The sequence below is a fragment of the Microtus ochrogaster genome, unplaced genomic scaffold, assembly GCF_000317375.1.
Source record: "Microtus ochrogaster isolate Prairie Vole_2 unplaced genomic scaffold, MicOch1.0 UNK74, whole genome shotgun sequence".
In the NCBI taxonomy this organism is placed as follows: Eukaryota; Metazoa; Chordata; class Mammalia; order Rodentia; family Cricetidae; genus Microtus; species Microtus ochrogaster.
In genome coordinates this window covers 947224-964558 of record NW_004949172.1, presented here as the reverse complement: position 1 = coordinate 964558, position 17335 = coordinate 947224, and the positions used below count along the sequence as shown (strand labels likewise).

The 17335-nt window shown below is 52.3% G+C and overlaps 2 protein-coding genes across 2 annotated transcripts in view; both read left to right on the top strand.

Moving 5' to 3' along the window:
- The window catches only part of Clptm1 (CLPTM1, transmembrane protein), a 30738-nt gene extending 20379 nt beyond the window's left edge, over positions 1–10359 (top strand). The window contains exons 5-14 of the mRNA XM_005370304.3: positions 1262–1379; positions 4276–4361; positions 4911–5031; positions 5598–5842; positions 6335–6428; positions 7741–7931; positions 8196–8291; positions 8559–8694; positions 9373–9540; positions 9642–10359. Of these exons, the coding sequence (XP_005370361.1) occupies positions 1262–1379; positions 4276–4361; positions 4911–5031; positions 5598–5842; positions 6335–6428; positions 7741–7931; positions 8196–8291; positions 8559–8694; positions 9373–9540; positions 9642–9913 (1527 nt within the window). The 3' untranslated portion in view covers positions 9914–10359. The remainder of the gene's footprint in view (positions 1–1261; positions 1380–4275; positions 4362–4910; positions 5032–5597; positions 5843–6334; positions 6429–7740; positions 7932–8195; positions 8292–8558; positions 8695–9372; positions 9541–9641) is intronic.
- A 4255-nt stretch (positions 10360–14614) lies between these two features.
- The window catches only part of Relb (RELB proto-oncogene, NF-kB subunit), a 27215-nt gene continuing 24494 nt past the window's right edge, over positions 14615–17335 (top strand). The window contains exons 1-2 of the mRNA XM_005370302.2: positions 14615–14834; positions 15838–15885. Of these exons, the coding sequence (XP_005370359.1) occupies positions 14783–14834; positions 15838–15885 (100 nt within the window). The 5' untranslated portion in view covers positions 14615–14782. The remainder of the gene's footprint in view (positions 14835–15837; positions 15886–17335) is intronic.

Here is a 17335-nt window from a genome sequence, read left to right as displayed (position 1 = left end):
GTAGCTCAGGTTAGTCTTGCTATGTAACAGAAGCTGGTTTTAGTTTTTGAGGTAGTCTGTGTAGCTCAGGTTAGTCTTGCTATGTAACAGAAGCTAGTTTTGAACCCTGCCTCAATATCCCAACTCCATGGATTATAAAATGTGCTATCACACATGACCTCGACCTCCAGTTTTTTTACTTTACATGTTGAGCTAGGGGCTTGCTGAGTTGTCCAGGCAGACTTTGAACTCACGGTGTGGCAGAGTTCCTGTCCTTTGTACCCAGCAGGCTTTGGGAATGGGGGAAGAGAAATGCCCCACCTCTCAGTGGCTGGAACTGAGTGGACACGGTCTCTGTGACTCCAGTGATACCGCTGGCTGTACTGTCAATCCCAGGCCCTTTCTTGCAGTTCAGAAAAGGATGGGAACCAGTAAGCTGGTCGTGGGGACTCAGTTCCCACCTCCCAAGAAGCTCCTGGGAGCTTGGAGAGGAGGACCCAATGTGGGCCGAGCTCTGTTTGAACATCAGAGAAGACTTGGGCTCTCCTTTCCTCCCCAGTGCCCTGCACAGTTCACCTCCTCCCTTCGCAGCTTGGGTTTCCTCCCCTAAAGTCCCCATTCTTGGGCAGTTGGGAGAGCTAAGGTGAGGAAGCCTTAGGCCAGAGGGCCAGCAGGAGATGGCACATGGAGTTCGGGGCGGCAAGGAGGGTCATGGGCTCACAGTCTGGTTATTTTCTGTTTTATTTTGTTTTATCATAATGTGATCTTCCTTCGTGGCCCAGACTTGCTTCAAACTCTCAATCTTCCTGCTACAGCTAGAATTAGAGGCATATACTGCCACAGATGGCTTTCAAACAACTGGGTTCTGACTCTGTCTGCAAACCCTTGAGTATGTGAGCACCCAGAGCCTCGTCAGCAAAGCAGGATCATGTCATGACCCTGTCACAGTGCAGTGCGGTGAAGTGTAGTGATGGGCATCATGACACACTAGAGCAGGCTAGTGGGCAAGTTCCTTGGCTGGATGCTCTGGGAAGGCCTTGCTGCAGTGGTGGGATGACCTGCATCCCACAGTTGAGGCACTAAGTCCTGTGAAGGAAACCTGAGCTTATGGAAGCCAGGACCAACTCTCAGTGTTCGGTCCATCTGGGACCTGACCTTCAGTCTATCTTGCTCCAGCACTTGAGGCAGAACCAGTCAGCTGCCTCTATGCCCTGAGTCCTCAGGAAGTAGCTGGAGGCAAGTGACAAGCAGCCTTGGCATTTTCTACTCCCTTCTCTTGTAGAGTGTACAGCAGAATGGATCCATCTATATCCATGTCTACTTTACCAAGAGTGGCTTCCACCCAGACCCTCGGCAGAAGGCCCTGTACCGCCGACTTGCCACTGTCCACATGTCCCGGAGTAAGTTGCCTCCCTTCTGATCCTGGTGGACCATGACTGGAGTGTGACATGCAAAGTTTCAGTCCTATAGAGCGGGCAAGAACCCTGTGCTCTGAGGATTGGGGATTGATGAGACAGGTACTGGCCTCATTTGTCTGTTCCTAGCTCTGGGACACTCAGAGACCTGCAAGTGAGAGCCGGTGAATCTGGGTGTGATGCATGCCTGGCATCCTAGCTAGGGAGTTGAGGGCTAAGGCTGAGGCAGAGTGGGGAGTTTAAAGCCAACCTAGGCTTCTTAGCGAAACTGTCTCAGCAAAAGCAAAGAGTAAGAAAGGGCAGGTGGCCAGGCAGTGGTGGTGCATGCCTTTAATTGTAGCACTTGGGAGGCAGAGGCAAGCAGATCTCAGTGAACTTGAGGCCAGCCTAGGCTATAAAGTGTCTTCCAGGATAGCCAGGACTGTTACACAGAGAAACTCTGTCTTGAAAAACAAATAAGCAAACAAATAAAAAACCAGGGGGGGAGGGGCGCGGGAAGACTGGGCAGGTGGAGCATAGAACTGCTGGACAAAAGGTGACGATAAGCTTGGCTGGAGTGGAGGGAAGGAGCTGATCAGAGTCAGACACAGAGCAGGGGACTTGAAAGCAGCTGCATCCTAAGGCTGGGGCTCAGTTGGCAGAGTTCTTGCTTAGCATGAGGAAGCCCTGGATTGGATCTTTTGTGCAGCAAACCAGGTGTGTTGGTGTACACCCAGATTCCAGCCTCAGAGAGGTAGAGGAGGAGCAGAAGTTCAAGGTTATCCTTGCTTACTTAGGGAATTAAAAGCCAGTGTGGGCTGTGTGATACCCTTTGCCCACCCCCCCAAAAAAAGGAGAAAAAAAAACAGCCCTCTTTTCTCCCAAGATCTGGGGCAGCACTGTCTGTGGAGGAGGTGTCTATAACTTAACTGCTGTAAAAAGTCTATAGGGAAATAAACTACCTACCTATCAATAGTGACAACAGCCAGAAGTGGACTGAAGTGGACTGAGCCACACATGCTAGTAAATACCTTAATCCCAACACTGTGAGGCTGAGGCAGGTGGGAGGTGAGCTCAGGTCTATCCTGGAATACATAGTACGTTCTAGGCCATATAGCCAGATCACAAGCAAAGACAGTAGCCAGGTAGATGGCTCTGTAGTTAAAGTGAGTACCAGAGTTGTCTCCCCAGCATCCATGTAAACTGCCAAGGCAGCCCGGCAAGCCCTCGCTTCCAGTTCAAGGCCACACCTTGGTATATAAAGTAGAAAGCAATCAAAACAGCCGGTATCTTTCTCAGGCCTCCACAGGCCCACAAAGTCACTCATGTGCTTCCACACACAGGCACGCATTCACACCAAGAGAAAAATGCATGCTGAATTCAACATTGTTTCAACATGGAATTGACAGAAAGAACAAATATGATACTTCCCATTGGGGAACAAATGTCATACTGAATATGTGTCACACCCCAGTTGTACTAGGTACCTGTGACCCCATACTGGATGGAGCAGCTTTAGAAGCTTGGCCTACCAGAACAGGGCTTCTCTGTTCCCATGGGACTGAGGCATTTCTTATTAGAATCCTTTTTTGTTGTTGTTGTTTTGTTTTTTTTTTTCAAAACAGGGTTTCTCTGTGTAGCCCTGGCTGTCCTGGAGTTCGCGCTATAGACCAGACTTGCTGAACTCAAGAGATCCTCCTGCATCCTCAACCTCTTAAATACTGGGAATAAAGGGTTTCTCACACACTAGACAAGTGCTGTGCTTTTATCCACACCCCAGCTCCTCGCTGGGGGATTCTAGGCAGGGGCTCTACCACTGACAGTCCTGAGCCCATTTTATCAGTTTTAATTTTTTTTAATTTTTCTCTTTGTTTTCCTGGCCGTAACTCAACCAGGCTGTTCTCAAACTCCCAGAGATCTACCTGCATCTGCCTTCTGAGTGTTGGGACAGCCACGTTTGTTCTTTTTGACTATTGGAGTTTTTGTATTTGAGCGTTTTGCCTCTGTAGGTGCATTTGCACACTAGTGCTCTCACTCACAAGCCATCTCTCCAACTGCTGTTTTTATTTTGAGAGGATCTCACTAGGTTGCTTGGGCTGGCCTTGAACTTAATTTGATCCTCTTGTCTCAGCCATTAACTCTCTGGGATTACTGGACCACTAGGTTCCTTCTCAACATTAATTAGAGCCTGGTGACATCCAAGTTGAGAGGGTGTGGTCGGCTCTTTGCTCTTGTCTCAGGCAAGGTGGCGGGAATTCTGGCCAGCCTAACCGTAGCAAGGGGAAGTGAGTCCACTTGTGGTTGGGGATTCACAGTGTCGGAGTTCTCGTGTTTGCTTCTCACGTTGCTGACCCCAGGCCTTCTTTGAAATGGTCCTCTGACTCCCCCATGTGTGGCCTGCCCCTGAGCCCAGGGCACTTGCATGAACTAGGAGGCAGATGTGTGTGTGATGATGGAGGGCCATGAGGAATGACACTGTCCAGGAGAGGAGGCTTACACCTGTAGCCCCAGCTGAAGCAGGAGGATGGCCTCAAGTTTAAGGCTAGCCTAGATTGTGAGTTGCTGTTTCAGAAAAACACAGTGGCCACCGCCATTCAGGAAGGAGACCTTGAGGAAGGGATCAATGGCTTGGTGTGGGTTTCAGGCAGATGGATGTCCCCTGCTGGCCTAGGGAGTGGCCCAACAAGTTTGGAGAAGGGAGGCTCTGTTTTCTGCTCAGATGACTCTAGTAGTCTTTCTCTGTAAAGGTGGAGTGATAGTTCCCAAGATTAGAGGGTGATTGGGGCTGCCCAAGTGAAGTCAGCAGCAACAGGGAAGCCAGGACACAGCAGCCATGGGACAGCATTCTGGGATCTAGGCTTTTAAGTATTTCCAGGCCTCATCCATCTCTCTCTGCCTACAGTGATCAACAAATACAAGCGTAGGCGATTTCAGAAAACCAAGAACCTACTAACAGGAGAGACCGAGGCTGACCCGGAGATGATCAAGGTAAGCAGGAGGGGCTAGTGTCATCTAGTTGCAGATAAACCTTGGTCAGGCCAAGTGGCACACTCCTCTGTTACCTTCCCTAGGACGAGTCCAGGGATGTGGCCACCACAGCATGAGCCCATCTCAGTTGTAGGGGCAGCAAACAGAGAGGCTACATGGACACTGTGCAGCTGGCACAGAGCAGGCACTGGAGATGGTAGGCTGAGCAAACCAGGGCATTTTTCAGAAGGCACATGCGCTTGCCTTTCCCCATAGTTTTGGGCAGGAGGCATGGTCCCAGAGTGGAGTAGAACCACGCTGTGAGAGGGGATGCGAAGGTGCTTTCTCTGGGCCAGGCGTTGTTTCCTGGCAGCCTGCCTCTCCTACCTTCAGGTGAGAAAATAGAGAATGGTTGGATCTCAAGTCTGCTGCAGGCTTAGTAGCTGATGGGCTCCAGCGTGAGCCTCCCAGACATGTTCTACCCCATTTGTCAGGGGAGGGCATGAGCAGTGGTAGCTGTGGGGCCACTGTCTGTCTGAGGCCTGCCGTTCATTTCCCATCTCCCTACAGAGGGCTGAGGACTATGGCCCTGTGGAAGTGATCTCACACTGGCACCCCAACATCACTATCAACATCGTGGATGACCACACCCCATGGGTGAAGGGCAGCGTGCCACCCCCACTGGACCAATGTAAGCCTAGCCAAAAGCCCAAGGCCTTGTCTTCCCCAACCCCATCTTTGACCCTTATAGTTATACGCTCTCCTGACCACGCTGTGCCTCTGCCCTCTGGCTCATCTCTCATACTAATCATGGGCAAGGCCTGGCCACTGCAGGGAATGACCTGCAGACTGTCCCTGAGTGTAGGTTTACACCTGGTTTCTTACTACTTTATAGAGCTGGGGGCACATGACTTCTAGTGTAAGCTGTACCAGAGACAAGCTTTAGTGGCCTTCATTCAAGGCCACTGCCTTTGCCACTGCGTGCTTTCCCTGGAGGTTCAGGGAACCCTTTGCTCCTCTTGGCACAATCAAGAAATGCTATATGTTGCTGGGTAGTGGTGTCACACACCTTTAATCTTAGCACTCAGAAGGGAGAGACAGGTGAGTTTGAGGCCAGCCTGGTCTACAGAACAAGTTCCAGGACAGGCTCCAAAGCTAGAGAGAAACCCTGTCACGAAAAACCAAAAGAAAAGAAAAGAAATGGTATGTGGTATCCAGGCCCGGCTGAGCGGTGCCCACCACCCTATGTGCCCACAGATGTGAAGTTTGATGCCGTGAGTGGCGACTACTACCCCATCATCTATTTCAATGACTACTGGAACCTGCAGAAGGATTACTACCCCATCAATGAGAGCCTGGCCAGCCTTCCACTGCGTGTCTCTTTCTGTCCGCTCTCACTGTGGCGCTGGCAACTCTATGCTGCACAGAGTACCAAGTCACCCTGGAACTTCTTAGGTGACGAGCTGTATGAACAATCAGATGAGGAACAGGATTCGGTGAAGGTGTGTGGGGTAGCCATGGCCCAAGGGGAAGTGAGGACTCCCACCCAGCGCTCCCCCAGACCTGGTTTCACAACTGCCTAGGCTCCCCACTCCAAGCAACAGGCAGGAAGTGGGTCCCCAACCCTGGTTACATGGCTCCCTGACTTGAGTTCTTTGCTTTCTCCTCATGTCTTTTCAGTCCCTTTCTGTCTCCTATCATCATCTTGTGTGTTCTGGGTCTAGGCTTGGCTTGTCTGGGCCACCATTCCACACTGTTCTTTCCTGTTCTCTCTTGTACCTCTCTGTCTGACCCCTGTGTTAGCTCACTCTCCTGTGCCCTCCCCTGGCCTGCTTTGGTCTTGAGCTAATGCTGTCTCTCTCGTGGTCCCTAGAGCAGGTCTATAGTGGTCTTACCAGGTCCTGCCTAGGGTTTCCAGGGACATAGGGGAATGGCTTTTGTAAGTGAGGTGCCACAGCAGTGACAGGGCAATGCTCATAAGCTCCCCTCCCCAGGTGGCCCTGCTGGAGACCAGCCCATATCTTCTGGCACTTACCATCATCGTCTCCATCGTCCACAGTGTCTTTGAGTTCCTGGCTTTCAAAAATGGTAGGCATGGGTCCTGGGACATCAAGGTAACTGCAGAGGCAGTATCTCCTCCCTGTTTTTCCTTGTGCCTGGGTCTCTCACCTATACTCTAGAGACCTCATGGACTGGAGGGATAGTGACCCTGCCAGGCACAGAGCTGAGGGAGGGGCTGGGCCTGCTGCCTGGGCCAAGGCCAGGGTGGCAACACCAGGAAGCAGGGCGGGGAACTCCAAAGCCAAGGGAAAGGGAAACCCCGGGGCTGCTCCCGGTACCCTGCCTGTCAGGAAGCCTCAGTATGCGTCTACCCATTTCCAGAACAGCCCATCACTCTGTTCAACTCCAGGTGAGGAAGCAGAGGCTTAGTGACTGGAACTGCTGGCCTGCAGCTGCACAGTTCTGCTGTAGGCCTGTGGCCCACAGTGCTGGGAGCTGGGAGATGTCCTGAAGCTCCTGGGATTGGCAGGAGTGATGGGAACCTCTGTCATGTTGACATTGCACAGTGGAAGCAAAAGAAAATGGTGGGCAAACTGGAGGGGTTCTCAGTGTGTCCTCTCCTGGAAGGCCTTACATAGGGAGCTTTCCTGTGCTCTGCTGCCTTGGAATAGAGAAGAGGGTGGGCTGGCCTATCTTGTGTGTGTGCTGGGTCCGTCCCCAGTACTACAAAACAAACCCTAAACAATAAAACCAATACAGCATAGAGATTAGTGGGGTACAGGTGTTGCCACACATCATGGCAGCTGATGTGAGCTTGGCTTTGCTCCCTGTACCAGATCCCCCACCGTCCTGAGGGATGGATGACCTTGTGAGTGGGGTGTGCTAAGCCCCACGTTTGGTCGTGTGAACCAGGGTCCATGCTCCTGTGTCACAAAGGCCTGGGGTCCTGTATGTCTGAGGTCTACTGTGACCTAGAAGCCAGGCACCAGGGGGAGACTAGGAAATAGGAGGATGTCATCAACTCAGCTCCCCCAGGTGTCCACATGAAGACCAGAAACCAGGGCTTGTCTCTGCCCCAAGGAAGCCCATAGTTGGAGTGGGAGGCCAGAAGAGAAGGTCCCCAAGCATGTACTTTGGATCTTCCTGACCAGGAAGCAGCATTGTGTGATACTGACATGGTGTCTGCCTGGGTTCTGCCGTACAAGACTGTACACCTCAGGGTTGTTAACTTTGTCTCCTTACACCTGAATGTCCTTACTAGAAAACAAGGGACCAACCCCATGGTACAGGGTGTTCCTGTCCCATGTGACCATGGAAAAGGTCCCATGTGCCCTCTGCTTTTGTGAGAAAGTGCAGCCTAAGGAAGGTTGCTAATTGCCTGTGCCCACACCCTCTGCAGACATCCAGTTCTGGAACAGCCGTCAGTCCTTGGAGGGGCTGTCAGTGCGCTCTGTCTTCTTTGGCGTTTTCCAGTCCTTTGTAGTTCTCCTCTATATCCTGGACAATGAGACCAACTTCGTAGTACAGGTCAGCGTCTTCATTGGGGTCCTCATCGACCTCTGGAAGATTACCAAAGTCATGGATGTCCGGGTGAGTCAGGCACCATGTTGCTGTGGGGCTTGCAGGTTGGGAAGGGGGTCGCCTGCCCAGCCAGGCCTTGCCTTGGTCCCTAGGGGTTTCCCGACGCCTGCCTGGCTCCCAAGACCTAGGGGATTTTTGCAACAGGGGATTTTTTTGGGTCACATTAGGGCAGGGGAACTGGGAGGAGTGAGGAAGGGCAGGGGCCTTTCTGACTGGGGAGTGGCAGGAGTCAGGTCCCAGCTGACCTTGACCTCCTTCCCGGTTGGGTTGCAGCTGGACCGGGAGCACCGAGTGGCAGGAATCTTCCCCTGCCCAACCTTCAAAGACAAGTCTACCTACATTGAGTCTTCAACCAAAGTATATGATGATGTGAGTGACCCCTTGGCCCTGGGGTGGTCTCCAAGCACTCACACTCATGAGAGACAGGCTGGGCCATTGGTCCTGCCTGCCAGATCACTGCCAGGCCCATATCACACCCTGTATTCTACTTCCTGGCTGAGTCCAGAGTTCCCAGAGTCACCTGGAAATTCCCCTGGCCCAGCCTGCTGGACCAGGTATGGGTGGAAGAGGACAAGGAGTAGGGCCACTGAACAGGGCCTGCAGAGCCAGCCCCAGCCCGTCCTGTGACCCCCACAGATGGCGTTCCGGTACCTGTCATGGATCCTCTTTCCGCTGCTGGGCTGCTATGCCGTCTACAGCCTTCTGTACCTGGAGCACAAGGGCTGGTATTCGTGGGTGCTCAGCATGCTCTACGGCTTCCTGCTGACCTTTGGTGAGCAGGCTCAGCTCTACCCTGCCTGGAGTGCCTGCCACAGTGTCAGGCCCATCATTCTTGTAGGCCACAGCCTTGAAGCTGGCTGCCAGGCCTGACTTTGCCCCACCTAGAGGGCTGGTACCAGCAGACCATCTCAGGCCCATGTTCTCGAGCTATAGTGAGCATGGCAGCCAAGTCTTGTACTGGGGCTCACTGGTCAGTAGGGGAGGCAGACCCATTTCAGACAATGCCCATCTAGTGTAGGCAGGCATGGGACTAGGAAGCCCTAAAGAGGCTTCTGGCCTGGTCAAAGAGAGGAATTCCTGTGTTGTGGGGACCCCAAAGTACAAAGAGAAGCTAAGCATTCACAGCAAGTGATACGTACGGACAATAAAGGGTGCACTTAGGTGGGGCTTAGGAACCACTCTGAGGAAAGGATGTCTAAACAGTCCCTAGAGGTGACCAGGGGGACAACATGAAGATCTGGGTGTGATGACTCAACCTATACTCTTAAACTTGAAAGGCTGAAGTAGAAGGATCTCTGATGTCAAGGCCATCCTGGCTATAGCCTAAGACCCTGTCTCAAAAAACAAAACAAATTGTTGGAAAGAAAATGCAAAGACCCTGGGGTAGACTATGCTGGAAAAGCAGAGTGAGCCGGGGTGACTGGTCATGGTGTCCTTTGTCTTCCCTCAGGTTTCATCACCATGACACCCCAGCTCTTCATCAACTACAAGCTCAAGTCTGTGGCTCACTTGCCGTGGCGAATGCTCACCTACAAAGCCCTCAACACCTTCATTGATGACTTGTTTGCCTTTGTCATCAAGATGCCTGTCATGTATCGGATTGGCTGCCTGCGGGACGGTGAGGCCCAGGGGACATAGGGACATGGGATGTAGTGGGCAGGAAAGAACCTCATTCTCCGGTGGGGTGGGCCACGTACCTCACACAGCCCCTTCCCCCAGATGTGGTTTTCTTCATCTACCTCTACCAACGGTGGATCTACCGCGTTGACCCCACCCGTGTGAACGAGTTTGGTATGAGTGGAGAAGACGTCTCAGCAGCAGCATCCAAAGCCCAGGCGCCCAGTGCAACAGGGGCTCTCACACCTGCGTCCAGCACGGCTGTCACGGAAGAGGATGCCTCCACAGTCCCAAAGGCCACTCCTGAGGCCAGTACTGCCAGCCAGTCCCAGGAAGCCCCTCCAAAGCCAGCAGAGGACAAGAAAATGGATTAGCCACTTGGGTCCTCATCTGCTCCTGGTGACCACCACCCACCTCCCCGGCCCCTCCCCTCCCCTCCCTGTCGCCCTCTTCCTGGACAGATCGGGCCAGGGCGGCAGGAGGCCCCCTAGGGCCAGGGCCCAGTGTGTGAGATGAGGGCCAGGCGGGCCGGGGCTGGCTGTATGTATGTGAAGACACCATGGGTCGTCTTGTCTGTTCGTCTGTTCCTGTGTATTTGCAGACATCTCGCCCTGCCAGCTCAGCACCATCGGGAATCATGATGAAGCCAATATGGCGCCGAGGGTGGGCCAGGCGGGGAAGGGGCCAGGGCTCCTCTGTGGAATGCCTGTGGTCCTCCATCATCTTGTCCCTCATCCCCTGACCACCCCGCTCCCAGACCGCCACCCTTTAACACAGTCTGGATTTAATAAATTCATATGGGTGTTTAACTTAAGCTCAACCATCGCACCTCCACTGCCTTCTTTGCCTGGAATGGGCAGCTGGCTCAAGTCTGGGAGGGAGACCTGGTGGTAAATGATGGAATGCGGATCTGGGGTTGTTTCTTAGCTTTTTAAACACTGCTTACTTAGCATGAGCGATGCCCAGCACTGCATAAACCAGTCATGGTGGTGCGTGCCCGTAAGTCAGAACTAACCTGAGCTGCAAATGGCGGCGCTGTCTCAGAGAGATAGGTGGCTCAGTGGGTGAAGGTATTTGCTACATAGCCCTGACACCCTGGGTTTGTACTACTATTGTGCCAGAAGGCCACACGGTCTATATTGATCACTAGGACACACATAAGGCAGAAGGGAGGGAACCAGATGCAGTGTTGTCTGCTTCCATGCACATACGTGGTGGCACACGTACCCAAACACATGATACTGCCCTGCAAGGGGCCTCCCAAAGGATTCTTCATCTTAGACTCCCATGAGAGTTCTGGCTGAAAACATCCAGTGTCCCTGTGGTTGAGCTACATGAAACCGGGCAGGGCTGGAATACTAGACACTACCAGTATAAAGAGGCCACCCCCAAGAGGCACAGGCCCTACTCAACACTCTTCAATGGGGACTCCTGAATGGGTCTTGTACCAGTTTACCACCTGGACTGCAGCAGTACAGAGTGAATTCTTGGTTGGCATTACAATGTCCCTAAACAATGGCTTCAAGAGCCAGCTGAGCTGTCAGTACCAGGAACTGGGTTTGCTCACTCTAGAGAATCTAGAGAAGTGATAGCCACTTGGCTATTCACCCTATCTTCTCAGACACTGTAGACTCATCCATGTTGCTAGGAGGCCCTGGACCAAGGACCACACAAGGTTCCACCTGCTTCCCTACCCTGCTGAGTCAAGCAAGGAAGTCAGAGGTCCTTCACTCAGGGTAGTGGTAGGTGGTATACCCATTTTTCTTGCTGGGCTCCTACTCAACCTGCCATGGTCCTCAGAAGAGTACAAGACTCATCGGACGGTGGTGGTGCATGCCTTTAACCCAGGAGGCAGGGGAAGATGGGTTTCTGTGAGTTCGAGGCCAGCCTGGTCTTCTACAGGAACTAGTTTTAGGACAGCTAGACCTGTTACACAAGAAAAACCTGGTTTCAAAAAACAAAAACAAAAAAGAAGTACAAGACTCCTACAGGTGAGATCTCAGGGGCTTTTGCATGCCCCATAACCTCCCCTACATGGGACCCACCCAAGTACCTGCAGGTTGCATTGGTGTTTCTTCCAGGAAACCTCTTAACCCCCAAGTCCTGATGCTCTCCCAGCAGCTCTGCCCACTGGTACATCATGGCAAGGTCCCTTTCCTGGACCAAGACTTAACTTGTGAGAACATGGCTAGGGTTGTCTTAGTGACCGCCATGTCTGTTTGCTTTCACAGACATCTGAACATGTCCAGAGCCCTTACTGGTGTGCTGGTGGGTGGATCTGTAATGTTTGGTTAGCAGCTCCTGAGCCCCGGGCATATATAACACAGGACAGTTCTATATACATCACAGGGACCAACATTCCATCACAGCCCTGTGAAGCTCACAACCTGGCGTGAACCCTAGAAACTTCTGTATTCTACCACATCCTTGATTTTGAGAGGTTGAGGCAGGAGGATTTGATGGTTTTGACCAGCCTGGGCTACAAAACAGGACTTTGCATGCTGGCACTCACTTGTAATACCAGCACTTGGGAAGGGGGCAAAAGGATCAGGAGTTCAAGGTCATCCTCACTGACTATAAATGGAGTCTAAGACCAGTCTGGGTTACCTGACACTTTGAAACAATAAAGGGGAACACCATGCACGCGCCTTATGCTGTCTCCAGCTGTGAAAGCAGGGCACAGCACTGTTATGTAATAATTGTTTTTCATGTTCATGATAGCCCTTTGAAGTTTGTGCTGTTGTTTATCTGTACCTCCAAATGAGAAATCCAGAGCTTTTCCAAAGTTGGGTATGGGGATACACACCTTTAATCTTTGCACTCAGGAAGCAAGAGGCCAGCTTGGTTTATGTAGCCTGACAAGGAGTTAGAAATTTGAATGGTGCAGGCACACGAAAGGCTATGACAAGGGTCAGCTGTACTGTGTCTTTATTGAACCCTCACAACATCCTTGGGGATGTTGGGGAAACTCAAGCCCAGAGTGAGTGGGAAAATCAATTGCCTGGGGTTATATAACTGTCCAGAAAACCTAGGATTTGAGCACAAGAAATTGATTCAGGACCCTGAAATTACAACTTCTTTTGAGAGACTGCTTATTTTTTGAGGCAGGGTCTTGCCATTGGTAGCCTAGACTAGCCTAGAACTCATGGCAATTCCCTGCCTAAGCCTTCCAAGTGTTGAAATTACTGATGTGAGATATCTTGCCTGGTGCTCAGATTTGCTCTTGAGTTTACAGTCCTGCTGTGTCAGATCCAAGGCTGGTGTTGGCACTTGCTTTCTTGATGCTGGGCAACCAGTCCAAGTCTTCTTGCAAAGAAGGGACTCTCACTGCCCCCAGCCCCTCACTGGGGGATTCTAGGCAGGTGCTCTACCACTGAGCCACACCCCAGCCCCTCACTGGGGGATTCTAGGCAGGTGCTCTACCACTGAGCCACACCCCAGCTTCTCACTGGAGGATTCTAGGCAGGGGTTCTACCACTGAGTAACCCCAATCTTTCACTGGGGGATTCTAGACAGGGGCTCTACCACTGAACCATACCCTATTTCCTTTATTTTTCTTCTTTTCCTCTCCTTTATGCTTTGAATTGAGACAAGATCCTGCTATGCAGCCATTGTCCCAGAAATTCACTACTTGTTGGTGAATCTCCCGCCTCTTCCTCTCCAGTACCTGGCTACGATATTTTGCTGCTGATGGTACAACCTAGGATCTCATACGTGTTAGGCAAACATTCTATCACAAGTCACATCCTCAGCCCGACAGTAGGAAAAACCTAAAGGAAAGCACTGGTATGACTGGTAAATCCAACTCTGAGGCTTGTATTATGAGATGTCCACCCGGACTTACCTACTACACCGGTACATGACCCCTCTGGTGCAAAAAAAAAAAACCCAAAAAACAAAAAACACTGAAAGTTACTTGATGTTCTCATTTTCATATTCATCAAATTGTGGCCTGTTAGAAAGCAGTCACACTCCTGATTATTTATGGACCGTGGCTGTTTATGTACCTTGGCATAGCTGAGAATTAAGAGCATTTGGTTCTCAAAGTCTAGGTGTAATGTGTTCCATCGCAAGAAAAATGTTGCTCTTAGCTGGGCATGATGGTAGGTCCCTGTGATCCCAGCACTCAGAAAACCAAGGCAGGAGGACGGACTGCTATGGGTTCAAATGCCAGCCTGAGCTCCACAGCAAAATCAAAACCATCTTTGCTGTGTAGCAGGAGCTACCGCTGTCATCCCATTTAGTGCTGCAGTTTCTGTCTCCTGGGAGCAGGAACTGGGCCTGATTTTCGGCGTGCTGTGTGCCCTAGTGTTCATTACGGGCTGCAGCATGCAGCAGGTGCTGTGCCCTAGTGTTCATTACGGGCTGCAGCATGCAGCAGGTGCTCGATTAAGCATACAGCATACGTTGCAGGAATCATTGGTCACGCAGACTGAAAGAAATAGAACACACAGATTTTTACAGAAGCTGTCAGAAAGAGATCACCAAGGGGCTAGCGCAGAAGATAAGAGGGCTTGTCTAACATGTAAGAAACCCTGGGTACAATCCTCAGTGCTGCATAAACCAGGTGGTGGTGCACGCCTGTCATCCCAGCACTTGGGAGGTGGAGGCAGAAGGTTCTGAAGTTCAAGGTCATCTTTAGCTATGCGGAACCGGAAGCCAGTCTGGGCTAGATAAGATCCTATCTCAAAAAAATTTAAATTAAAAAAAATTATCAGTTGTTGCTAACTTCCCGCTCCTGACTTCCTTTTCCAGCCTGAGAAACAGCAGGTTCAAGTCCTAGAGAGGGAGTAAGGGTGCCCGTTTCTCAGCTTGTTCTGCGAATAGGGCGCGGGTGAACTCTGGCAGGTCTCAGTGGTCTCGGCCAGTGCAATGGGCAGCGACAGGCACCAGACCCTACGCAGTGCCAAGCCTGCTCTTCCCGGCCGGCCCCGCCCCCGTATCACGTGACCAGCGGGGTTTTCCCAATCCCTTTGCCGTGACGTCACGAAGGAGTGAAAGCCAATGGGTGCGCAGGCCGGCGGCGCCGGGGAATTCCGCCGCCCCGCCCCCGCCCGCCGCCCGCCCGGCCCGGCGCCCCCCGCAGCCCCGGGCGCCGTGCGTCCAGCCCGGCCTTCGGCCCCAGCCTTGCCCCGCTCGCCCGGTCCGTGATCGCCCAGCAAATCGGGCCGTCGGCGCGCTTGCCTTCGTGCGCGCTTCGCCCTGAGCCGGCCTGAGGGCTGTCCGTCCCTACGGGCCGGGCCATGCCGAGTCGCCGCGCTACCAGAGCGTCTGCGCCCGAGCTGGGGGCCTTGGGTAAGCGGAGTGGAACGTCTGGGGCGGGGCTCGGGCTGGGGGTGTTCGGGACACTCGGAGTTATCTGCAGCTTCCCGCAGGACTCGCACTTCGGTACGGAGAGTATGAGGGTGGCGGGGACACTGCGTGGGAGACGAGGCAGGAGGCAGAGGATGGTGAAGGGTCCTGCCCGAGGTACGGGCTAGGCGTCCCGCTACGGAGTGAGAAGGGGGCGGGGCCTGGCTCTGAGGCAAAGAAGGGGGCGGGACTCGGCCGCCAGCGGGGAGAGGGGCGGGGCCTGGCTCTGAGGGGGAGGAGCCGGGTAGGCCCAGGGGCGGGGCAAACTCCGAGAGGTCCTAGTGGAGGCTCCCAGTTTACCAAGCGGGTAATGGGCGGAGCCTAATTAAAGAACTGGCTCTGTGTTCTCCAGATTAGGGGACCAGGCGAGGCCTAAAGGCAAAGAAGGAGGCGGGGCCCAGCGACAAACTAGGGGAGGACGGGCCCTGACTTCGAGTGGGAGGAATCAGGCCGAGTTTGACAGGAAATAGGGGCGGGGTCAGACCCTGAGAGCGCGAAGAGGAGGTGTGAGGCTCAGTGAGTGGGCGGAACCTACCCTGAGGAGTAGGGAAAGAGCTTGACCTGAAGATAAAGGGCGGAGCCTGGCGCGGGACTGAAAAGGGGCGGGGCCTGCACGAGAGAGGAGGGGTGGGTTCTCCAGCATTAGGACTGGGATCTCGCTCAGAAGGAGGAAAGAAGATGGGGTTTTCCTGGGGTATTCCTCCAAGCCCGACCTTACCCGGGAACGTAGCAGATGTTGAATGGTGATGGGCATAATCAATGGCAGAATCGAAAACCCAGAACTTTGTCAAGAGTTAGAGAGAGAAGCCCGGCCTCACCGCAGCTCAGCAAAGAGGACGGCCCTCATTCAAAGGGCTGAGCCCAGGTGAGGACCAGGCCGGCTGAGTCTGGTCTTCTAGCGGCCCTGCCCTGTGTCGTCTTGCTCATTCAGATCTTCCTCTCTCAGGTTCCAGTGACCTTTCCTCGCAGTCACTGACGGACAACGGATCCACAGGTGAGCTACCCTTCAGTCCCTGCCCATCTGCTTGTAGGAAATGGAGGGACCCCTAGGGAGGGATGATGAGCGCACCTACTTTGTAAACTGTGCCCCTCCATTCTGGTTTAAATGACTCCCTACGTGTCCATACTTCCAAGATGGTTAGAAACTTGTGTAGTTCCATCTGCCGGTCCCCTTTTCGAGTTTGCCCACCATCCAGAATCTGGGACCTTGGAACTGAAGTTCACATGTGATGTTACCACCCTCTACTGGGTGAATGCACAAGTGACTTCCTAGACGCTCCTCAGTTTTCCTCATCTTTGTGATGGATGATGTACCCATTTGTTCTTTTGCGGAGCTGGAGAAAGTTGGATGAGCTGATGCTTGTAAATCCAGAGGGAGCATTCCACTTAGCAGTAACTGTTAGTGGCATAATAATAACTGAGTTAGTCATAAGTTCTCAGACCACGTGTGCTCAAATCACCTTGTTGAAAGAAAAAAAAAGGACTGCTGCCCAGAGTGACCGTGCGTGCTGTAATCCCAGTGCAGGAGAAGCTGAAGAGGAGGGTGGACACAAATTTGAAACCATTAAGGACAATGTAGTGAGCTGAAGGCCAGCCTTCAACGTCTCACTATAACTGAATCGAAACACAAAATAGCCAGGTTGTGGTGACGAACACCATTAATCCCAGCACTCAGGCAGGTAGCTCTCTGAGTTCGAAACCAGCCTGGTCTACAACATGAGTTTCAGGACAGTCATGGCTGTTACACAGAATAACCCTGTCTCGCAAAACGAAAACTAAAAAACAAGACGAAGAAAAAAACCCCACAAGACAAAGACAAACAAACCAAACCAAACCACAAACAGATGAACAGAGGATATAGCTCCGTTGGGAGAGAGCTTTCCTAGCATACACAACACCCTTGATTTGGTTCCCACCACTGTATAAAATGGGGCCTATTGGTTTACACCTGCAATTCCAGTACTTGAGAGGTAGGAATGAGAGGATCAGAAGTTCAAAGCCAGCCTGAGTTGCTTGTCTGTTGCTGTGACAAAACACAAGACCATGGCAACTTCCAGCAGAAAGTTTACAGTGTTTCGGAGGGTAAGTACATGACCATCTTAGCAGGGAGAATGGCAACAGGCAGGCGGGCATGGCAGGAGTGGTAGCTAAGAGCTCCTGTCCTGATTCTCCAGCAGGAAGTGGGGGGACAGGCACAGGACTAGGAGTGGTTATGTACCTCCTACGCAAGGCCACGCCTACTAATTTCTCCCACATTGATTCACCAGTTGGGGACCAAGTATTTAAACATACAAACCTAGAGGAGCCGTTATCATTCAAACCACCATGGTGGGCAACATAGGAGACTCACCAGCACTCAGGAGGCAGACGCAAGAGGATCTCTGAGTTCCAGGACAGCCAAAGCTGTCTTAAAAAAAAAAAAGTTTCTTAAGAAAAAAAAAAGA